General features: G+C 39.2%; 1 protein-coding gene across 3 annotated transcripts in view; it reads left to right on the forward strand.

Moving 5' to 3' along the window:
- HOOK1 (hook microtubule tethering protein 1) overlaps nt 1-23548 on the forward strand; it is a 36621-nt gene extending 13073 nt beyond the window's left edge. For 2 of the 3 annotated variants that reach the window (XM_042030815.1, XM_042030816.1), the window contains exons 2-22: nt 3738-3823; nt 5389-5461; nt 5766-5816; nt 6816-6948; nt 7575-7642; nt 8849-8911; nt 9607-9690; nt 12275-12441; nt 13037-13177; nt 14263-14464; nt 15278-15388; nt 15685-15772; nt 15857-15917; nt 16342-16482; nt 17083-17170; nt 17503-17537; nt 18085-18167; nt 18515-18615; nt 18936-19037; nt 19718-19786; nt 19986-23548. In XM_042030815.1, coding sequence (XP_041886749.1) covers nt 3738-3823; nt 5389-5461; nt 5766-5816; nt 6816-6948; nt 7575-7642; nt 8849-8911; nt 9607-9690; nt 12275-12441; nt 13037-13177; nt 14263-14464; nt 15278-15388; nt 15685-15772; nt 15857-15917; nt 16342-16482; nt 17083-17170; nt 17503-17537; nt 18085-18167; nt 18515-18615; nt 18936-19037; nt 19718-19786; nt 19986-20144 — 2106 coding nt within the window. In that variant the 3' untranslated portion in view covers nt 20145-23548. Of the gene's footprint in view, nt 1-3737; nt 3824-5388; nt 5462-5765; nt 5817-6815; nt 6949-7513; nt 7643-8848; nt 8912-9606; nt 9691-12274; nt 12442-13036; nt 13178-14262; nt 14465-15277; nt 15389-15684; nt 15773-15856; nt 15918-16341; nt 16483-17082; nt 17171-17502; nt 17538-18084; nt 18168-18514; nt 18616-18935; nt 19038-19717; nt 19787-19985 lie in introns of those variants that run through there. The other variant, XM_042030817.1, reaches the window with a different exon arrangement.
- The last annotated feature ends 630 nt before the right edge of the window (nt 23549-24178 follow it).

Below are 24178 nucleotides of genomic sequence, written 5' to 3' on the forward strand. Positions count from 1 at the left end.
GGTTGAAAAAGACTTCTAAGGTCATCGAGTGTGAACATGTTTGTTAAATTCATCAATCACTCTTGCTTCTTCTTTATGTTTCTCTCCAAGCTTCTTCTGTGACCTTGTCTGTAATTCTGGTCTTGCAGGTGCAGTAGTTCTGGTCACAGGGAACTCTACTGAATAAAATTCCTGCATGAAATGTTGGCAGGGAAGGTCACAATTGCCTGTGTGAAAGGTTTCTCTAGAAATAGCAGGTGTTTTGCTCTGTGAAGTGTAAATCATGGAGAGAAGGGAGTGTTTTAGAAGCACTGTAGAAATCCAGGAATGAAACTGGTAAAAGTAACAGGAGCAGCAGCCAGAATAGGTGTTCTTAATTTCTGCATGGCAGTACAACAGTGTTGATGAGTTAAAGTCTGTAATAAATCACTGATAAACAATTCCTTCCTTTCTTTTCCTCCCTCCATTTTCCTTTTAGTGACATTGTATTCTCCCAATGTTTTGTTTGTCTCTAGAATTTTGGTTGTCTTATATTTACCTCTGTCTACTTAGATATATTTTGTTATTTAATCTTTCTATTTCTTGGGGCTCTTTAATTTTGTATTTTCCCCTCAGTAGTCAAGTAAGAACAACTCCGTCGTGATTCAATGGCAAAACAAATCACTGTATTCCTGAACTCCTTTACAAATCTTGTCAGCATTGCTGAACTCTATTATTTTTTTACAATTCCTGCTTAAAATTTTCTTAGCCTAATTCTCATTTATGGTATCCTCACAGTGCCTAGCTGTAATTACATCATGAATTTTAATGGAACCTTAAGTGGTCTTAAACTGAGCAATTGTGTCAGTGTAAAGGAACATTCAGGTTTTCTATACAACACTCAGCAGATGCATGTTTTTAGATTTAGCACCCTATTTCTCAGGCCTAGTTTACAACTTAGAAACTGACTGTTAACACTAGGATGTGTTTGAAACATCCTTTCCCAATTTGAATTTCAGTGTGAATAATAGGGAAGAAAGTGATGTGGGGAGAGGGGGATGAAGTGCTCTGTGTTTTGAGAGAAAAGGGTTCTGTAACTCTCTGCTTCTAATGGTTTCTCAGTTTGTTTGCTCATTAATAGAGCAAGCAGATGCTTATGATTCTCTGTGTTCTGCTGCCAGATCTGGCACTTTTCTATTTTTATTTTACCAAGTGCTATATTAGAGAACATGCTGTGTCCAGAGGAGAAAGAGGAAATTCAAATAAAAATGTTACCTATTGGTTCTGTAGCCCAGGTGTCATTGAATTTGAAGTCCTGAGGATTTTGCAGGAAAAACATAAAGCAGTTAAATTGAATTATAGGAATAAAGTTTATAAGTAGCCATGAAAAATTGACTTAGGTAATACCTGCTAAGATGGAACTCACAAATCTGTAGCAGAAACAATTTTCTAAGTTAGTTATTTTTCCACTCTGTGTAGAGGAAAAGTTAATGGGATGTTTTTCAGTGCTGTATTGCCTTAGCCTCCAAAGCAGGGACTGGATGTATGGCGACATCTTAAATTGGAAACTTTTTCCACTATAAATGCACCACTGCTTGGCACTGGCACCACTGGCAATGTTCATTCTGTCCAGTGGCTGACTTACTCTACTAATATTCTTGGTTTCAGCATGGGAGTGTGTATTTTTATTTTAAAAACTCTTTGATTACTCTGTAAAACCGCTGTCCCTCGTGTGTATAATCCAGGTGTGAAATGGAGAAACTCAACCCCTCACCCTCAGGTGAAATTGAAGGCACACCTTCCCCAGGTGGATGGGCTGACTTCTGCTGGGCACTCAACACTCGTGTTTCATCTGCAAATGTTTGGTGGTGGAGCTACAGAATGAGCTTTTCAGCTGTGTATGTGAGCATAGTAGCTCTGTGTCTGAGAGAAGAACTTCTGCTGTAGCAGCAAGTGGCAGGGTGCATTTGGGGTTGAATTCACTAAATGGCTTTCAGTGTGAGCAGCAGCATATCCTTGGAGCTATAGTTAGTAAAACTTAGAAAATGAGGGAGAAGAGAGAAAAGAGCACTGCTACAGTCCTGAAGTCTGTGGCTTCTTTTTCCAGCCTCCTCCCCACGCCTGCCACTTTCATTGGTTTTTCAAGAACAGTAAAAATCCCTTTTGATGAAATGATTGGGCTGGCATAAAGTTTGGAGAACCCATAATTAATACTTCTACTCCCTCATTATTTCTAGGTCATTATGTGACTTTTAGATACATAGAGAAACCAAGACTGTCAGTCCTGCTTTTTACTTAATTTTAATTAGCTGTTTCTATTCTGGGAGATGGTGCATAAAGCATTATTGCACGTCAGGGTTTTTTAAGTCTTTGTTTATCTGCTGTAACAGGTTCGGGTGAAAGGGTAGCGCCTCTGCTTAGCAATTTCCTTGCTTTAGGAGGGGTATATCCGATTGGCAGCATCACAATATTGTGCCATAAAACTCTGGATTTTGGGAAGCTCAACCTGGAATGTAAACTTGCATGCCCGTGTTTGTGCTGAGGCTGCTGGAGTAGTAGAAGCCAGTGCTCTCAGGCACAGCAGCTTTGGGCTGTGGTGTTCCACTTAATCTTTTATGTAACCTAGGGGGGATTACTGACTTCTCTCCTCCTGTAAGACAGGATTTAAAGCCACTTTTTAAATTAAAAAAACAAATGAATAAAATCGCTTGCTCTGCAATTCTGCAGTTCTTCTCTTGGCTGGATTTGACTCTTTTTGAAGGAAGCAAACAAGCATTCAGAATTATGGCCACTCTTTGTAAAAACAGAGTGGGCAAAAAATGCCGTAGATTCTCACAGCTGGAAACTGCTTTTCCATCACTCTGGTCCAAGTAGTTCCATTTCCCAAACACAAGGTCATTCACCAGGAAGGATTTCTGAAGAAGTTTGTGTTGCACAGGATGTGTGGGAAAGCCCTCTTGAGGATGCACAGGTTTTTTTAGGACATTGTAAATGCAGTAAGTTTAAGAAGTCAATTTCTGCAGTGGACAGGGTTTGTAAGTATCTATACTTGCTCCCATTCTGTTCTGTCTTCTAACAGTACTAATAATGAACTTTCTGTTTTGTTTATTGTGGTAAAGAAGGCTCTTATTTTCCTGAGTAACTGTGATGAACTGCCATGTGTATGGAAATGGCTCTCTCATCTAGAAGAATTAGTTCTGAGCCGATTGTCTTTGGAGGAATAAAATATTGCAATTCTAAATATACAGGTAGTTCTGTTAAAATGTTAGCTGTAAGCTTGGGGATAGTTTGAAAAAAGTCCCACAGTATCTAAAACAGAGACACATTTTAACATTGGGGTAATCCCATCCTATTTCTATCACTAAATTCTTGTAGTAAAAGACTGGAATTTTTTTTTTTCCCTGTCAACATTCACACCTTATTCTGATGCTATTTTTTGTTTAGGTAGTTACATCCAGAACTAAGCACTGCAACATAATTCGAAGGCTGGGTAAATATGACTTTAGTCTCCCAAGTTATCTTTCCATAATCTGATTTACAATAGAAGGCCTAGCATGGAAAAACAGAACATGGGTGTTCGTACCAACTTTTTAAGCTACAAGTCATAACAGTCACAAATGTTGAGATAATTGGGTTGCCTTAAAGTCTGCATGGTTCAAAAAGGATTTCAAGTAGAAAGACATCTTGCTAAATGCTTGTGGCTTAAAGGGGAGATGGAAGATGGCAGCTAATTTATTGTCTACTGAACTAAACCCAGTGGTTTTTTTTCCCTGGTTTAGCTGCAGACGTTCAATACAGCTGCACCCTGCAGAGATGTCCAGGACTTGACTAGTGGGGTTGCCATGGCTCAGGTGCTTCACCAAATGTAAGTTGATTCTTCAGCTGGAAGAAGAGGGATTTAATTTCCTCAGGTTTTTGTGTTTGACAGACGTAGTTGCTTTTAAAGTAGGCAGAAATTCAGAGTGAACAGTTTATAACAGAAGACAGGTTATGCCTTTGTATTGCTGTTTTGGGGATGATATAATAGTTGAGTAATAACATGATGGAAAAGATGATGAGAAGATATACAAATAGTGCAGTATTAAATTCATATTTGGGGATAATTGGGCAAGGATGACATTATCTTTTTCACTTTTCCCATCAGTGCTATTTCCATGCTTTAGGCAATATGTTCCTCTTTGGAATGAGAAACTAAAGGTTCCAAAGGCATGACTTTGTGTTCTTTTCTTCCTGGAGTTGCTCAATTAATTTAGATCTAAGTTCTGGGTTTTAAATGACAACCTATTATTCATGTGGAAAAAAATACTTGTAAAACTTCAATGGCAATTAATAGTTAGGAATTATTTTACTTTTGGTTAGCTTTTCTATTGGTGTGTTGAAGATTGGTACTCTGAGTGATACACTAGTTTTGAAATTTGCATAGAGGGTTGTAATGCAAGTCTTTTTTTGAAAGAGTATCATGCTACAAATTATCATTGCAATTTTATTGCTATTGTTGGCCCAGATAATTGAAGAGGAGTCTGCATTACCACCTCAGGTTCAAAGTGTCATTTTGTAATCATTAAGAAATGACTTAAGCACCATCACAATCCACCTCCCCAAAAAAATGAGCTCAGAAACCCTCCTGTCTGTTTGTAAAGGTTTTAAATGTACCTTTTAAAGACAGAGCTGACCCTTTTCCTGGACATGGCAAAAATTGATTTAGGGCTTGCTGAGGGTTGCTTCCCATGTATTTGGGTATTAGGCTGCCACATGCTTTGGGCAAACTTTTTAAGACCAAGTTGGTTCATGTGCAAGTGGGGATAATGATTGTCCTTTATTAGGGGCTTTGAGAGCAGTGAATAAACAGTGCACTGTCAAAGTTAAATATTGTTAACTATGCTGTGATTGTACTGCTTGGCAGCTCAGTGTGTATAAACACCTCCCTCAGCAATTCATCCTTCTTTATGCTGGCAAAGTGAATCCCCTTCTGCCCAGGGGAGCCAGAGACATACAAAATATACAAAATGCCAGTAGTTTAAAGTGTTTTCTTAATAAGTGCCTTTGACAAATTGTAGTGAATGTTAGTTAGTCCAGCCTACAGGAATAGGTACCAAACATAATGTCAGCACTAGTCAAAAAAGATGTTTCTTTACCTCATTATGGTTACTTTAGCAGGTATAAAAATTCAGCATGACAAAGGTTTTCACATCCTTGTGTTGCAGCCATAGCTGGCTCAGGCGCACACAGAAATTCTCCCAGCCCTGGAATGTGCCTTAATGCAGCCAGCAGGGTAGAAATTTCCTGTCACATAAGTTTACCTTGCAATCTCCAGGAGTTCATGCCTCGTTAGACACTGTAGTTCAGCATCAGATGATTTAATGCCGGGAATTTGCTGTCTTAATTTATTTAAATCTGTGCTTATTGATTAATCATTTAATTTTATTTCAGAGATGTTGCCTGGTTTGATGCGTCTTGGCTCAATCGCATTAAAGAAGATGTTGGTGACAACTGGAGAATAAAGGTATTTGAAACTGAAGATAGTGAACTCTGTGGGGTTGGGTGTTGTGGTTGTCCTGAGGTCTGGCAGTCCAAAATCTACAGAATTAAGCACAAGCTTTTCAAGGCTATTTTAAATGAGCTTGAACTGTCTGTTGATAGATGCCTTCCAGCATTATTGCATGGGGATTTTCTGTTGTGATTATTCTCTTCCTATGTCCTCTCATAGAGCTGCCTTGTAACCATTTTATTAGAAATTGCTATTTGATATAATAACAAGTAAAATTTTTAATAAAACTGTAACCTTGTCTTTCATGTACAACAACTAGTCCAGTAATTTGAAGAAGATACTGCAAGGAATTATGGACTACTATCATGAGGTATGGAAAAACAAATTTATTGTTGTTGTTCTCATCATTAAACACGATGATTATTGCTCCCCTTGACTTTGCCAAGTAGAAAAAAAGCTGTAACTTGTTTTGAGGACCTTTTAGGCAGAAAGTGTATGATAATTGTCTGTTAAGTGGGAGGTCTGAGTGAATATAAAATTCGTTTGAGCAGGTGTGTTTTAGATAAGGCTCTTCGAGTATGATCTGGGAACCACATCTCTGCCCAGGTGAATGTTGAAGGACTGAGCTGCAGAATCCTGTTGACTTTTGTGTGTGCATTCATGTTTGCTCTTGTCTATAGAAGGTTTAATCCTTTTGTACACAACAGAACAAACTCAGCAGCCCCAGTCTAGGTTTTATGGTCTTCACTTGGGAGCTGGGAGCCAAGGTAGGAATCCTCCTGGACACAGTAAGGATCAGTTTGTTCTGTCTCATCCAGGGATGAGTACAGCAGCCATAAAAGGCTGCTGTATTTTGAGTTAAAAAAAAAAAAAAAAATTGCTGAATTTTGTATGTGTTGACTTGATTACAGTTCTGTAATGGGTGTGGTCTAGAAAAACTAGCCAGATCTTGTTCTGGCTTCCTGCTCTCACCTGGGCCGAGCTGTGACACCAAGTGCCAGGCCCTGATGTGCTGCCAGGTCTGAGGATCTCTGGCAAGCCCAGAAGCAGAACTTGCTTAAGCTCGTGAGGAGCTTTTTGAAGGATTTGGAAGCAACTCCATCTGGAAGTATTATTAATTCCTCCTTTTATTATGTTGGTAAAATAAATGTGTTCTCTAATATTTGAGAATTGTTCCAATAACTTTTACTATTGTCACTTTTTCTTGTAGAAGTGCTTGGTTAACTAAACCTGGTAACAAACTTACTCCTAGGACATTTTCTCTGGCTGGCTCACTGAGTCCAGATTTCCTACGTGATAGCAGATTTTCATGTTGAACAAAAGTGGGAGTCTACTTTTTCTCTTTAATTTTTTTAAAAATTTTTTTCAGTTCCTGGGTCAGCAGATTGCAGAAGAGCTTATTCCAGACTTGACCCAGATATCTGAGAACTCGGATTCCACGGAACTGGGCAGGCTCCTGCAGCTTATTTTAGGTTGTGCTGTCAACTGTGAGAGGAAACAAGGTAGGCACTACTTTAACCTGCTCAACAAACAGCAGACTGCCTCAGGTGGTAGTTAAGGTGGAAAAGTGTAGAAACTTCTCTTTCTTATCCATCAACATTGTTAATATGCTGAATGCCTGTTCTGAAACTGGAGTTCACTTAAAAGCAGAAATTATATGGGAAGTGAATAAAACTCAAAACTTTGTTCAGAATAAGTTTAAAAATAAAGTCTGAAGTGTGTATGGTTTATTCATATTGTTAAAATACGTACCAAGTCCTAGAACTTCCTATTCAGATGAAAATCTAGCAAAATTAAATTAAACCCTTAGATTAAAAACTGCCTCTCCTGTGCCTGCAGAGGCTCAAGATTGAATTGGTTGTTTTTGCTCCACTTACCAGAACTAGTCCTCTGTGCTCTGATGGCATCTCTCCTTAGGCAGAATATAAATTTGTCTGGTTAAGAGTTTATAATCTTTTGTGCTTATCTACCATATTACTGGATGTTAATGGTAGTCCTCTGTGTAAAAAGACCACTGCCTGTTTTGAGGGAGCTTTATGGATAATAGTTTCTTCTGGATCTTTCCAGCATGTTATTCAAACCATTGAGATGAACATTGTCATGAGTCACTGCAAATCCTTTTTCACAGAACACATACAGAATATCATGACCCTTGAAGAGTCTGTTCAGCACGTTGTCATGACAGCCATTCAGGAGGTAGGTAACAGTTCATAGCCTGATGCCATCAGCTGAGAAGTCCAAATAACTTTTTGTTGACCTTTGTGAATTCTTTCATGCAAGCAAAGGTCAGGGAAGAGTATAAGTACTTTCCTAAATTATTTGGGAGGTTCAGGACAGAAAACCCTAAACCTCAGCCAAAGGGTTTTGATTTTACATTTGTGGTGCCCAAACATCCAGCAGATGCTTAAGATTTTTTTGTTCCACTCCAGAAATGTGTACACTTGCCAACCACTGATTATACTGGAGTCAGATTCTGAAATTTCTGTCCCAGTCTTGGTTGCAGAGTTAAGCTGATGGTGTTTGTGAGGCTGCATTGTTCTGACAGACCATTCCAGCCTCTGACTAACGAGCTTGCAGCTGCATCTCTTCTATTTTTGTCATGGTGTGCTCCTCCTCCTGTCTTAATTTGTTCTTGGTTGGATCATCTTAGTGATCCAGCTCACAGCTTAGCTCTGCAGTCACTGGCTTTTGAGAGCTTCAGGACTGTGAAGCAGAGTGTGGAGAGAGGCAAAAACTAAGTACTGACTTGAAGAAAAGGTGTGTAATTGCACCCTCATCAAGGTAACAGTGGAGTTGGTAATAGGCTTTGTAACTTAGATTTAAATTGACTGTATAGTCTTTAAAGTGAGTAAGTGTCCTATTGGTAGAAATAAATCCATAAACCTTGTGTTTGTTGTCTTCTGACTAAGTAAACTTTCTCGAATAAGGTCTAGAAATAATTCAGTAATTCCTGAGTGAGGAGTAAAGCCCTTTAATTGTTGGTAAATACACACTGTACATCTTTGTATTGCAGAAGTGATGTTGTCACTGTTTGTTTAGTGGCAATTAATGGGACACAAAGAAGTGTGATAAGTTAGTTGAAATACTGTCTTCTGGTTCATTCCAGTTTGACTGACTAGGGAGTGGCAATACCTTCAACACATCACACATTCATCCACTACAATGTTACTGACCACTTGATTAATTAAGAGAGGAGGGAGGTAAAAAAATCATCTTATTGTAGATCTGTTTAAATCTTTTACCAGTCATGAGGTGAGGAGGAGTGTTATTAATCTGTTTTGGTATATTGAAGGGATGCAATAACACAATGGAAAATACAGTTGGTAACTCAGTAGACAGTGAATTTACAGATCTATCTATAACCTCTAATTTAACCTTTTTTGCTGTGGCCTCTTTCTGTAGCTCATGAGCAAGGAAGTAACAGGTCCTTCCCCGTGTGATGCATCAAGTGAAGTGGAGCAGCAGGTAACTGCCTGATCTGTGTTGCTGTTGTAGATCAAGCCTGAACAATAAGTTGGTATCTTGCCATCCCTTAAATGAAGTAATGCTGGTTTTCAGTGCTAATTAACTGAAAACTTAAGTGCTATTCTATAGCTTCTATAAAACCCCACAGTGACTGCTGTGTCATTTACCTGCATGGGGTAAAACTGGTCAGTGCAAGCCTACATTGCAGGAAGGGGTAGGGGTGCATCAAGGCTCAACCTTGTCAGGCTGAGTGCTTCAGGTTATTTTTAAGAGGTTGTGAAAATTCCCTATAATTTGAACCCTACAAGGTGTTGCACATAAAATGAATTTGTCTTTAAAAGTAGCTGCCCATAAGGAAGCATCAGCATTTCTATTCTGAGATGAAGGGCAGGCATTTGATTTAACAGGGATTTGGAAATGGTGACAGCATGAATGTTCCTGTATTTTGTTTTGTTGTGCCTTTAGCCTAGGTTGTTGTGTTTCAATAATTTACTTTCTACATGTGATAGTCATTTAGAAGGCAAGTGAAATGAGCAGGGTTTCTGATCTAGCAGAGTATATATAGGTTTGTGTGTCAATGTGTGCACCTAACAGCCTACGTAAATAATTGGTGTATGCAGCTGTGGCACTTTAGAAGCTGTAACTGAGTATTTTGGTTGTGGGCCACAGTAATTGACTGCCTTATTTTTTGAAAGCTTAAAAAAGCCTTGGAAGACCTTCAGGAAGCACTAGCAGAAAAAGAGGAGTTGGCACAAAGATGTCAAGAGCTGGATTTGCAGGTAAGAAACAGCCAGTTGCTTATTTCTTTAATATGTAGTGGTGCTGCTGTTAAGATGCAGAAATTCTGAAGGGTAAAGTGAATTTTGCATTGTTTAAATTTATGGGAGAATTCTTAGCTGCTTGTGGGGGAAAAGCAATCATTCTGTGCTCCAAAATGCAATTACTGGAAAGAGTTTTCTGATGGAAGTGTAAGCTAAGGTCCTGTGCCAGCTTATCTCAAAGGTTCTTTGTCTTAGCTTAGTGTTTACCCTTAGTAGCAGGTAGTGTTAAAACAGTGTTATCATGGTTTTAAAAATCGCCTTTCTCATTTTCAGTCCTCTAGTCTTTTGTACTGTGTCCAAAAAATCCAGTTCATGTAATAAACAGTAATTAGATTTAATCATAGGAAAATGATGCTGTTTCAATAGGAGTTGATGAATGACAAAAATTTGTAATTTATCTAAAATTTGCTAACTTTTTCTCATACACAATTGCAACATGGAGGATATTTCAGGATAAAAATAATGAAAGCTAATATATCCTTGCTGGCATTTTCAAGCAACAGTACTAATAGGCCTATTTTTGTTTTTAATGGATGTAGCAGTTAATCAAGTCACTCTTGTGAGAAAGGAGGACTTCATGACAATAACGAGAAATTTGCATTTCAATCAACTTTTTAAAAAAAAAGAATCACTTTTCAGCCCCTCTCTTATGGCACTATAATCTGAGAATAGAAAGAGTTTTATCTGGGAAGGCAATTCCTGTCAGGTTTGGCTCTGCACAAAGAGAACATTCGGGTGGCATCTTCTTGTAGGAGCCAGAGGGCTGTACTGGCTGTGTGGGCCTCTGGAAATGAACACCCACAAAAGCAGAGGCCAGTTTTACATTTCTCACAGACAATGACAACTGAAAGAGTAGAATACTTGTGTCTAAAGCAGCTCAGAGCTACTTGCTGTGCCCAGGAAGCTATTGCTATAATTGAATTGATATTTAATTTCCTTTCTTTCTTGAGGCAGTAGTAAGGCTTCCGAGTGAAAGCAGAGATCTAAAAATGCTTGTGAGAAGAATCTGCAGGAGAGATCCCAGGTGTTCTCCTGTTTTCCACAGCTTTTCTTCCAGAATTCTGTTAATTAATCATAGATGATGCAAAGCCCGTTGCTGGTAACGTGGCATGGGACAGGTGAAAGGTGTTCAAGGGACAGGTACTGCTGAATGTAAACAGATGAGTTAATGACACCACAGCTCTGTAGTACTGTGATGTGTCTTTAAAAACTCTCTTCCTAATTTGTATTGACTTTGATGCCACTTCTGCTATGTTGAAATAATAAAAAAGAGGAGAAGGCTACCAGAAAGGAACTGAGAAAAGATATAAGACTTACTCTGAGTTGTGTCATAGTTTGATTTTTAGGTTTTTTTAAGTCTAAGATGGGTGATGTTTTAGCATTTTTCTAGAAGTCTGAATGTTGTGCATGCTTAAGGAGTGGCTGACCTTGAACGGGAGGCATTCTGCTGAGCAGGGCTCGGATACGCTCTCTACTCACAGGTGTTTGTGTGCATGGAAATAAATAGTAAATGACATTTGGTACATAAAAAGGAGTGAACCTACAAAGCCAGCACCTAATGAAGTGGGAGATTAATTACTGTTTGACTTTTACATCTGTTTGACTGATAGATTTTTAAATTGTGATCACAAACAAATTGTTGCTTAATATTGCATACATAGATTATATCTGTTTAATAATGTCATCATGATGGTTTTTGTAATTTTATTTATTTGAAGCCGTAATATTGACTTGACGCTTCTCATTTAAACTAATTCTTAATAAATTCACTTGTAAGGTCTCAGTCTTCCTTGATATTTTCCAAGAGTATAAGAAAGGTAGGTTTACTTTATGATTCAGGAAAACATAACCCAAAAAGCATATTGTCCCTGTTTAAATGCCAGTGACTAACACACGCTACGTGCTCTTATGTTTGACAGGACGTTAAAATTAACACCACAGCTTTCACTAGAAAGGTTCTATCCTCTTAATCCTCCTGGCTGTGAAGCTGGCTCCTGTCAGTGAAGTGTTGTAGCCCCCGTGCTTAGCTGTGACAGCGGGTAGGCGCGTGCGGCGCTGCCAGGGTTGCATGCTCCCCTGAAGCTGGCCAGGCTGTCCGTGCGTGTGCGCTTCGGCCAACCCCGCTTCTCGCAGCCGTTCCCTGCTGAGCACGGCAGCCTGGGCGTGCTGGCCATGCCATGCTGCTTCTGGCTGTCAAGTACAGGCAAGATGGACACTTCTTGCACCAATACTCAGAGTTTTTTGTACAGCGTCCATGGTGTTTTTGATGGAAGTACCAGTTTCTCTCCATATCACTTTGTCTGCCTTTTTACCGTGGTTTCAGTTGCAGAAATTTGTCTTTTTATTTAGAGGGACTTTTCCTGTAGTGCTTCATAACTGTCATACACTAAAGCATCTGTATGCTCAAGTGTGCTCTGTAAACTACGTTCTAAAACTTCTAAACGCTCAGCCTTTTTCATAAACTAATTTGGTGATGTACTGCTGTCTTGCCTCAGTTCTTTGGACAGGTCTTACAGTGTTCATGCTGTTTCATTTGTGCTAGGTGGCTGCCCTCCAGGATGAAAAAAACAGCTTGATGTCAGAAAATGAGATTATGAATGACAGACTAGAGCAATTAGATGACTCTCTTGATGATCCAAATACTGTGGTTGCAAAAAAGTATTTCAGTGCACAGTTGCAGCTGGAACAATTGCAAGAAGAAAACTTCAGGTATAAAATTATTTCCCCCAAAAACCTCTCACTTGTCTAATGTACTCTGAAAATTTCTGGTACTCTTTGGGGATTTTCCATCTAAATTTCTTTTGCATTAAAAGCTTTCTAGTGCTGTGTACACATATTTTAAAGACAGTACTTCTATTTAAATAGAAAAAGAATCTGTTGCTTGTTGTAAAAAGTATTAGTTTGTAATTGGCACAAGCTTTTAATAGTACCAAAAAGGTGATGGAAGGCAGAAAAATGAGGGCTGTAACGATTTGTGTGTAAACAAAACAAACCCTAACCCCTCCAACACCACCATGTCTCTCTACTGAACTGATTCCTTTCACATATTGGTCTCTCTGTGATCCACATTGGGAAACAAAATCACTTCTCATGTGATTTGTTGATACTGATGTGGTCAATTGGCAGTGTACAATCCATTGTGATTTAACAGGTAGACAACAAAATGTTCCATGTTTGCAGGAACATTTTTCCAGCTACTTAAATCAGTAGTTTCCCTGTTACCTTACTTTAGTAATTCTAGTACTAAATGAAACTGTGCAATAATGATGAGTTCCTAACAAAGGTCCCGGTTTTGATCTGGTAGGCTTGAAGCTGCAAAAGATGATTATCGTGTCCACTGTGAAGATCTAGAAAAACAATTGATTGAGCTGCAGCATAGAAACAATGAACTGACCTCTCTGGCAGAAGAATCAAGAGCCTTGAAGGATGAAAATGACATTCTTAGGTATGTAGCAGGGAGAGCTCCACACACGCATTAGGATTTAATGGCTAAATCCAAGGATTTGTCTTTAACAAGATTTTTTTGAGGTGTTACTTTTGCAGATCTTACCTGCATGAGATCTTTGGCAAAGTAGAGGTGAAGTGCAGACTTCCAGGGAAATGCTCCATTGTTTGACAAGAATAACACATGGAATTTTTCTGTGAAGCAATGACTACAGAACTTAGGCTTCTTCATGTGGGACAGAAAGAGGAAGTTCTCATGTAGAAAAGAATATATACAGCTAGAATTTTAATCTAACTTTGTGTCAGTGTTCTAGGCCAGATTTAGGTTAGTGAGATCCTAACTGAAGATGAAGATGAAACACACAGTAACCTTCAGGAGAATTTAATGTAACATTCCAGCTTGTGTAAACTGTATTCAGTACCAGACCACCCAAGAAATATCCAAAATACAACACAAGTTGTATTGTGAAACTATTCACAATATATGTGAATCCTCATAAAATAATATGAATAAAAGAAGAAAAGTGGTTTCAGGTGTTTAACTTAGTGGTTCTTAAATAACATCTGAAGCAAATCCTAGCTATAGATTTTTTCCATTATTTTCTCGTAGCAGCTCCTGGTGAGATACGAATGCAGATAATAAACACAGATATTAATTTTAAATTTATGGTCCCAGTATTTTCTTACCATGTAGATTTTTGTTAATGATTACCTGACAGTTCTTGGTTGTATCTGCCAGTGATCGTTTTCATAGAGCAGTTGTGTTCTAATTCTGTATAATCCCCCAGTGAGAACATACCAGGTACCAGTACTTTGAGATGACTGTCTAGCACAGGATGTTGTGGTGCCACAGAATTCCTTAGGGATATTTGACCCACTAGCCCTTGCTGGCATGTGACTGTCAGTCTCACTTGAAGGTTGGCTGATTTCAGTTTTATTAAGCAAGTTTGTGTTGATGATACATTTAAAAATAAAGCAGTGAGATGTAACTGCTGCTAAGCTGTCACATCTCTCTTTGAAAGCAGCCTGTGTCAGCAGAGTTGGAGTTCTGTAATCCTTCCTTCTAATTGATGCTTATACCTTAAGGGCCACTGCAGACAAGGCAAGCAAGCTGGAGTCAACGGTGGAAGTGTATCGGAAGAAGCTGCAGGATCTGAACGATTTCCGCAGGCAGGTGAAGTCCCTGCAGGAGACCAACATGATGTACATGCACAACACAGTCAGCCTGGAGGATGAGCTCAGGAAAGCCAACGCAGCACGAGCCCAGCTGGAAACCTACAAAAGACAGGTAGTGCAGCACTTGTGTTTGAAAGGTTCATTTTTCCCCAGGTAGCCAGGAACACCTTAACAACCCTCCATTGTCCCTTTGGAATTTCTTATTTGTGAAAACTCCTTCATACCCTGCCATTCCCCTTGTCTGTTAAACTTGCAAGTTTGACTGTAGCTGCCCTCTCAACTGATGTGAGTCCGTAGCCTGCACGTTTTTCTTCTTTACTCTGACCTCAAGTAATTTGTGTGCCTGGGAGAGGTTGGTCAGCTGTAATTGAGATAATTTATATGGAATCATAGAATGCATTGGGTTGGAAGGGGACCTTGAAGATAATCTCATTCTACAGCCACAGGCAGGGTCACCTTCTAGCTTCCACTATCCCAGGTTGCTCCAAGCCCCATCCAACCTGACCTTGAACACTTCCAGGGGTGGGACACCTACAACTTCCCTTGGCAATCTGTGCCAGGGCCTCACCACCCTCACAGTAAAGAATTTTTTCCTAATACCTAATCTAAACCCATTCTTTTTCCATTTGAACCCATTCCCCCTGTCTTGTCACTATGTGCTTACGTTCTTATATTCTTATCTTTCTTCATGGAAATGAGAAGTTTAATTTTAATTTTTGTAGTAATTTAGAGAGTTAACTGAAAAACCAAAAAACCAACAAAAACCCTCCAAAACACACAGGCCCCCATCCTATCTCCTCTTCCCTAAGCTTGAGTGATCAACTGTTTTATTTTGCCTGAATTGGGCAGGGGTGACTGTTTTAATGTAGCTTTTGGGAGAAGCATCTTGCAGCATTCCTCTGCTAAATAATGTTTTTATGAAAAGGTCCAGGAGCTTCATAACAAACTGTCTGAAGAATCCAAAAGAGCTGATAAGCTGGCGTTTGAAATGAAGCGACTTGAAGAAAAATATGAAGCTTTAATGAAAGAAAAAGAAGTAAGTCCCTTCAAGAGTTTGTTTGAGCACCTCATAAATCTCTCTCAAATCCTCTGCTTGAGGAGAACCTTCCTGGCAGTAGTGCCATCATAGTAGTGAAGTTTAGTGCCCTGTGTGTGTGGACATACATATAAAACATAATATGGAATCATCGAATCATGAAGGTTGGAAAAGATCTCCAAGATCATCAAGACCAACTTAAAATGTGCACGTGTCATTATTACTTCTGATTAACGTTATTTGGTTTTAAAAGTGGTGCAGCCTGACCTAATTCCACCTCAAATGTGTCTTGTTAGAGATTGATAGTGCAGTGTGATGCATTAAGAGAGACAAATGAGGAGCTCCGGTATGCACAGATGCAGCAGGATCACCTGAGTCAAACAGGTACTGCTTTATCTTTAGAGGCTTTTTTATTTGTATTAGAGGTTTCTTTAAGTGTGTTAAATTAAACCCCTCATGTGATTTCAGGTGAATCTCGTTTTAAAAGCCATGAGAATCTTGCTGCTGAAATTCTGCCAGTGGAATATAGGTGAGACGAAAGTTTTCAGGTTGTTTTGGGATATTCATGGGTGGGGCATGATACTGCCTGTGTGAAAGTTCAGTATTTTCCTCGACATGATTCTTTATCCCACTCCTTGCTTTGCCTCCATGTGGGTGTTAATAATTATTTCCCCATACTGTGATTACTTTGTTTTCTTTCCTAAAGTCATATCAGATTGCTGTATATAAATCTAGGTTTGGAGTGACAATTTAAAATTCTGCTCATATCTCTTCAAGTTTTCAAACATTTTAAGTTGCCTTTTAATAACAAATAGCATTGTTACCCCAATTATATCATTAAGCAGAACTTGCTTGGCTCCCTTTGAGGCTGGGGGAGTGAACAGGGCTATTACTTTCTCCTCTTAGTCACCTTCTTAATTAACAGTGACTTCTTTTTGTTGTTTTTGATTCAGAGAGATGTTTATCCGGCTGCAGCATGAAAATAAGATGCTCCTACTGAAACAGGAAGGATCAGAAAACGAACGGATTGCAGAGCTCCAGGAACAGCTGGAGCAGAAGCACCGGACAGTGAACGAGCTGGAAACTGAGAAAAGGTGATGGGTGAAACTACAACATTGTTAAAATGCAACAAAAAGTGATCTCTGGAGTTTCAGGGTGACCTGTGCCATGCATCTGTAGTGTAGCACTGTGAGGAACCTTTTCTTTCACCAGTGTAATCATAAATGAAGGATAATGAAGTAAGGAAGAAGGGAGGTGATTTGAATGTGGTGGTGTGAGATGTGGTAGGTAGATCTGTGTGTACCATACCCTGAGGGAGGTGTTGCTTACCGGACACTCTTCTTAGCTGTGAGTGATTCTTGGTGGACCAAGAATGGATGTGAACTCTATTTCTAGAACTTCAGACTCTTAGACGATGGATTTTCTATCAATGAATGCTAAAGCAGTTTACTAGAATATGAAAATTTTTGGTAGTTATGTTTTCTCAAAACTTAAAATGATTACAGGAATTTCATTATAAAGTATTCAAGAAAGCTCCATGTTTGTTTCAGCAGAAGTTCAAGTCAAACTAAAAGCATTTGAAATCAGTTTGTGGCTTAAATCCTGCTCAGTAGACCCTCTGAAAAATTAATGAAACAGAAAAGTCTGCCTGTGAACTATTCAGATGGGCAATAACTGTCTTTTCCTCCTAAAAGGCTCAATGAAGAGCGTATTGGGGGATTACAGCAGCAAATTGAAGATCTGCAAAAGACTCTACAGGAGCAGGGGTCCAAGACTGAGGGAGTAAGTGAAACATATTGCCAGTTTTGTCTAAAGTCCTCCAGTGTAGCAGCAAGTCCTTTGTTTAGATGTGCATCTTACTTTTCAGTGTATCTGAAAACTGACCCCCACAACTGCAGTTCAGTTGAAAAACTCATGTTTTATGTGATTCTTTATGGAGCTGTAACCCTTCTACTTTACTTTAAAAAATCTGTAGTTTTATCATTCAATGGATTTATTTGCTTTGGCTTATTTGGTTGTGCTCTGTATTCTTGGCTGCTTTGTAAGAGCCCTTGAATGTTGCATGGTTATGAAATACTGAAATGTAACTGAATTTTAACTCTCTCCTTTCACAGTCCAGCAACCTGAAGCAGAAACTGGCAGCACACATGTAAGTAAGGCACATGCATCCACAATAGCTGGTTTACACTACATAGAGCACAGGAACTGCTTAAATCATGGTAGAGATGTCTTGTTTTTCTAAGCCATTGATTTGAGAATTATGCATAAAGTGAGTTAAATATTGGTGTAGTTTTGTTTACGCTGACCATGATGATCTTGTAATACCAGTACCACTTCACTGTCTGTCTCTTCACCACCATCAGCATTTTAACTGTTTTGATTCTACAACAGGCTGCTAAAACCGTCACTCGGAGTGTATTCCACTCTTCTGAAACATTCCCAATCCTTTCAGCAGATGTAGTTCTTGCTAAGATGATGCTGGAGGGGCTTAACTGTTCATTTTCCTGGTTTTAACTACGGAAGGATCAATTCAGAAGTCACAACTTTTACGATACTAGTATTTCTGTTCAAACCCTGAAGAATTGCTAGAGCTTAAAATAGTTATTTTAATACTTCTGTCAGGAGGTTTAAGCTTTCAGCTGTCAAACCTGGAATTATTTGTGAGCTTAATACGTAGCCCAAATTTTCATTCATAGGGAAAAGTTGAACGAGGTTCATGATGAGTTACAGAAGAAAGAGGCTGATCTTGCAGAGCTCCAGCCTGATGACAGTCAGAACCGTGAGTTGTTTTTTGGTATTTTTTTCATTAGACTGTGTTAAATTATTCCCATATCCACTGGACTATAGGATGCTTGTCTGGATGAGGCTTTCTGCTGCAGCTTAGCTTTAAATCTGAACTGGGGGGTGTGAAGGCAGAGGATCCTGGGGGAGATGAGGTTTGTTGAACAGTGCTCTGCAAAATGGGATTTCAGGGTCAGGTGGGACAACTGAAACAAAAATAAGAACTTAAACCTTCTAGCTTCTACATAGTTCTCTGTTTGGGGGCTGGTGAAATCAAGAGAACACAGAAGCCTTGAAAAACCAGTTTCTATTTTGTATGTCTTTGTTGATAATTTCTGTAAACAGCCCAGAAGATCGGAGAGCTGGAAGCAGCTTTACGAAAAAAAGATGAGGATATGAAAGCAATGGAAGAAAGATATAAAATGTACCTTGAAAAAGCAAGGAATGTGAGTGGCACGTTTCTGAACATATGCATTCCTCCCTCATAAATTGTTAAACAAATTGAGTGTCTGTGTCCCCACCTCCCAATTAAACTTAGTAGCTACATGTTGCATTTTTAGTCAGATTGTTCAACTGCAGTCAATTAAGTCTGAGAGAATAAATAGGGTTTAGGCTGAGCATGAGGTGCAGTAAGCATTCCTTTGTATCCTTTGCTCTCTGTTGTACAGTGGAACAGCCTGTTCTGACATTCCTCCTGTCAGCAGATGAGATGGAGAGCTGTTGAAAATCAAACTGACTTGTAATGCTCTTCTTTTGCCTTGTCCAGGTGATAAAAACCTTAGACCCCAAGCTAAATCCAGCATCAGCAGAAATTATGTTGCTCAGAAAACAGATAATGGAAAAAGACAAAAGAATTGAAGCACTAGAGGTAAAAGTCTTACATATATTTAATAACAACTTCTAATATGCTCTGTTTCTGATATTAGGCATTCAAGGTATTGTTTCCTAGTGGTTCAGTAAAATCTGCTTGGCTGAAATTCTGAATGGATTGTTGACAGTAGTCCAAATATCAAAAGAGTTGGGGAAATGCATTCAGTTTCACAGCAATATTGCAGGGACTAGTTAAAATAGTTGCCTCAGCAAATACAGAACTCCTCAACATGATTCAGTAGGCTGATAGGTCTGACTGTATAAATGCTGTGGCCTCACATTTCTTTTATGTAATGTGTACTAGGGAAGTACATTATATAATAGCAATTAGTCAGTCACTGGAGGTACATTCTTTTCAGGTGAAAAATTACTGAATTATTCATAGATTTTCTGATACACAGCAGACCTCTTGTGCATTTCCCCACACAAACCCTCAGAGTACATTTCCAAGTTCCGTTTGTGTTTCTAACCGCAACTTGTGTAGTTCAGCCTCTTCTTAAAGCAGGCTGATATTTATCTCTCAGTCTTTTATGAAAGTATTTTTGTTTATACATCTAGGCTTTGTAGTTACTTTGTGTATTGAAGCATTTCTGCTGCCTGTGTTTATTTCACTCAGTGGACTGCAGTAAGTCTATGCACCTAAAATTTGTGTTTTCACTGAGCTTCGTCTCTTTGCAGAATGAATTCAAAATGGCTAAGCTACGTGACTATGAGGAAAAGCTGATTGTAACTGCATGGTATAACAAGGTGGGTCAAAAAGTCACTTATTGGTATTTCAGAAATCAGAAAAACATATTTTGCTCCATGTGCCAGTTAAATCTTAGTTAGTTGAAGAAATACAGCAGAAAAAAATTCTGTGTGCATACTAAGTAAGCATGAGCGAGATGGGTAATTTTTTTTCTTCTGTTTTTGCTGTTGTTCAAGTTGTAGTTTAACTCCTTTGCAGAGCCTGACCCTGCAGAAGCTGGGCATGGAAGCCAGGCTGGTTGGCAGCAGTGGCAGCTGCGGGGCCGGGCCCGGCCGCTCGTTCCTGGCGCAGCAGCGGCACGTCACCAACACCAGGAGGAACCTCACTGTTAAAGTACCAGGTGCAACATCTGATTAAACACGAGGGCATGAGGAAAACTCACATGCTAAAGTGTCCTTAAATGTTTTATACCTTCCACTTTACCTACTTGATGAAAGAGGAGGTTAGAATGGTGGGCAGCTGCAAATTCCAACCTCAGAACCTGTCAGGAAGGGATTAAGGTGATCAGCCAGAAGGTAGCACGTAGTTTTCCAAGTAGATTTAATAACTGCAGCATGTACAAGCACAACTTAAAAGATTTATATTTGCCTTCAGATTATATTGTAAATATGAAATTTGGCACTATATATTTAAAAGTTTATTTAAATGGGTTTGGGCTAGAAAGTTGACTTTTTTAATGGAAAGATGTTATGCAAAGGTGTACTTCAGGAAACTGGCAATATTGGGCATTTTTGCTGGGCTCTTCTGAAAATAGATCTAAAAGATTGATAGCATCTTTAAAAAAAAAGACTTTTATAGAATAGAAACTACAATTTTAAAAGCAAGAAAATACTTGCATTTATAGAAGAAGAAAATAAAGGTATAGTACCAGTTGTTATGTAACAGAAGACAGGATTTGTTTTGTGAGAAGCAGAATTGCTCAGTTTATTAAAAAAAAAAAAGCAAAGCTTAAGTTTGTGCATATATACACTGAGGAAAACCTGTCTTTAAGATTTGAATTCACTTAAGCCAAAAAGCTTGTCTTTTCCTGGGTAAGAAAAAAGCTATTATATTAACTCAAAAGTCTGGGCTATATTTTAAAAGTCTGGCATATTGGTACACTGCATTTATTTGCAGAAAGGGGATTACGTGGGAAGGAGCCCCATTTATTTCAACCTATTTATACAACCCTGTGCATGGAAATTGCATTTCCTCTTTTTTAATTGTAGTTTCACTTGGGTTATTCTGAGCTAGCTGTGCTAGGCAGAGGAATGAGAGATGGCTTTGGCAATTACTGGCAGCAGAGATTGATTGTTGGCAGGGAGAAAAGTGCATAAACTATAATAGTTTGATAGAAGATGAAATGGGGGTTGATACCTGAAATCTGTGTGCAGGAAGTTGCTGTCTTTCACAAAATTTGCGACTTTATTTCCCAAATGTCTTACTTTTGTTTTTAATTGTATTTTTAAGAAACCTGTTAATGTCTGTTCTTTGCAAGTGGTCTAGGAAAAGATCATTATACCCATAGTTAAATAAAATAAAATTGCAGCAGCCCTTAAAATGAAATGAATACACTCAAATTAAGTATTTGAGGGTGCTGTACCAAACCACCATCTAATATAAAATTCAGCTACATGTGAGAATGAAAACCCACCTGTCTCACCTTTAAGGCTATCTTTGATTTGAGACCAGGGTTCAGCTTTACAGAATTTTTAGCTTTTGAATTGTGACATTTGGATAGTTTATTGTTTTGTCTGCCCCTTACTGTAGCTTGTCCATTGATTTCTTGCTTCCCCAACATCTTAAATTTTTAATTGGCCATTGCATGTAATGCCAGAGAAAAGGCAAGTATTCATTTTTGATACTTAGGGTCGCTTCTTAGTTGTGGTGGTTGTTTTACAGTGCTGTGTGTATGAATAGGCATTCAGCAGATCTCCTCCTTCAAAAGGCGTTGGTTAAAAGCCAGTCTCATGCAAGTGTGGCATGAGCCAGACACATGGCTGTAGGAGAGTTGTCTGTGGTGGCATTCTTCAGGACTCTCTGCTTCTTTGGACTACCTCGTGGGGTTTGAGGTCTGTTACTGCTGCAGTGGTGCTGGTGGAGTTGGTGTTTTTACGGTACGGTTGCATATTTAATCCGCCGGTGCTGTGGGTGGGAGGTGGGGGTGAGCAGTGGAGCAGGAGATTAAGTCTGAGCAAGATGCTTCCATTCCTAAAATCTGGTACTTGGTGTGTTCTAGTGAAACGTGGAACTGTCTCTGATAGTGTTGAGTGGGTCTCTTAACCCTCATTCTTTGCAGCATGGAAACTTTCATGGATGTCCTTCAAATGCTCATGTAGTTGGTAGGCTTGATTTGTTGTACTTCTCACAGTAGTGGAGCTGTGTCAGTAGTCTGTCAGGTGCTGAATAGTGACAAACTTGGGGCAAATGTCTTTGACTTACACTTCTCAAAACTGCAGACCCTGGGACCAAAAATAACCAAGAACCTCCCTATCATTTAATTGGAAGTTTGTCTTCTGACTAGTGATGGAAGAATTTAAATTCTGAACTACAGGCAGGGACCAGCCTTTTTCAGGGCCCAGTTGTCCCCAGTAATCATGTTGGGGTTGCCAAAATGAATCTAGTTTTCAGGTATTGGATGAAATGTTGCTTATTTGAGACTTTTCCAGACTGTTAAGAGTGAAGCCTGTGAATATCACTCAGAGGTTTCTTTGGGACTGAGAACCTGTTTAAAAGCAGCTGGTCTACGGCTGGTTAAACCTGGGTTCCATCCTGTGAACAAGGACCTGATGTGTAGAAATAAATACTGGATTATAGGCCATGGTGTTGTATTCACTTCAGCTCGTCTGGCTGTGCAGGAAGGACCATCAGATCAGGATCATTTTAATGTTTGCTTCACTTGTGTCAAACCAAAAAGCTGCTAAAAACACTGCTGTGTTACAGCTGAGTTGTGTCCAACACGTAGCAGCAGAGCTCTGTGAATCCATGTCCTTTGATGCACCACTGCTGAGGCAGGAGGAACAAAGAGGCCCCTTGACTCTCCTGCAGGATGAATTTGCACCATCCCATCAGCGCCGTTCAGAGCAGACTCAAATATGAGGTGAAACCACTGAATACTGCTGAAGTTACACAGCATTATTAGTAATTCAGCCAGTTTCCAGTAAAACGGGTAATGTAGATCCAAAGAAACAATAAATATGGTCTGATTGACATATCATTTGTTAAATATTTTTTATATAAGATTAATTACTATGGAAGAGAAGTGTTTTATAGCAATAATACAAAATATGGACTAGTAGGTTCTTTTACTCAAGATGGGTCAGGCAGCAGTTTTGAGAAGATTCTTTTGCAACAACCTTATTATGTAGTGGATTAAGAAACATTCACTGAAAATAAATTTTCACCTGATTTTTTTGTTCATTAAAATATATATATGGGTATTCTATTTTCTATGATACACACTTACTTGGAAATAAGTAATATAAGCAATACTGATGTTCTATTTAGGTAGCCATAAATAGTTTAGAAATTAGAATATAAAAACAATTGTTTAGGAGTTGGTAATGTCTAGTACAGTAATTTTCTTACTTGTTTCTTTTTCCCCTTCCCCTAAAACTGGAGTTAAGGTTTTCAGTGTATTGGTGTCTACATCTTCTCTTTAAAACAAATGTAAACACTGTGTTGCATAGAACTCGAAAAATTGCACTAATTTTTAAACTTTTGGTTTTATTTTTTTCTTTGGGAAAAATTCTTTTATATTCACATAAAGATTTTTAAAATTAGTTTTTTGGTGTCTTTATTCCAAGCAATGTGTTTAATGGTCCTGAGATGCTGTTTCTGGGCAATGCATTACCTGGTTCTACATGTTGGTACATTTGCACCATCTAAAATGTCCTGTTTCAGGATAAAGATGTATTATAATGGGGGTATGGATGTAATGAGTTGGTGCTGCTCTCCTCTGCTGTTTCCCAAAGCTGCTTCCCTCTGCTTGGCCCACAGACAGTTGTCTCAGAGCTGGGCAGGGGGCCTTGTGAAGTGAAAAGATTAAACCCCTCTACAGATGAGCTGTGAAGTGACCCTGTCAGTAATTATTGCTGCTGAGGTAGGTGAGGGTCTCTGCCTGTCTTCAGCCCCACCTCCGAGGACACGGGGGACAGGTACAGCTCTAAATCACTCTGCTTGCTTTTATTTGGAAAAGAAAACTGCCTGCCCTGTCTAGGCTGCTCTGCAGGTGATTGATGTGCTCCATTCTTAGCCTCATTGTCAGCTCTCTTGTTCCCTGAGCACTACCGCCAACCCAGAAGTGATGCTGGGAAAGAGCAGGCAGCCTTCAGCCCTCCAGAGCGAAGATCTGAGGATGAGGAGCTGCGTTGATTCCTCAGCATGGGAGGGCCTGTCCCAGAGAGTGTGAA

The sequence above is a fragment of the Corvus kubaryi genome, unplaced genomic scaffold (assembly GCF_017639235.1).
Source record: "Corvus kubaryi isolate FWS band 111438036 unplaced genomic scaffold, C.kubaryi_AGA036_p1.0 37334, whole genome shotgun sequence".
Taxonomy (NCBI): domain Eukaryota; kingdom Metazoa; phylum Chordata; class Aves; order Passeriformes; family Corvidae; genus Corvus; species Corvus kubaryi.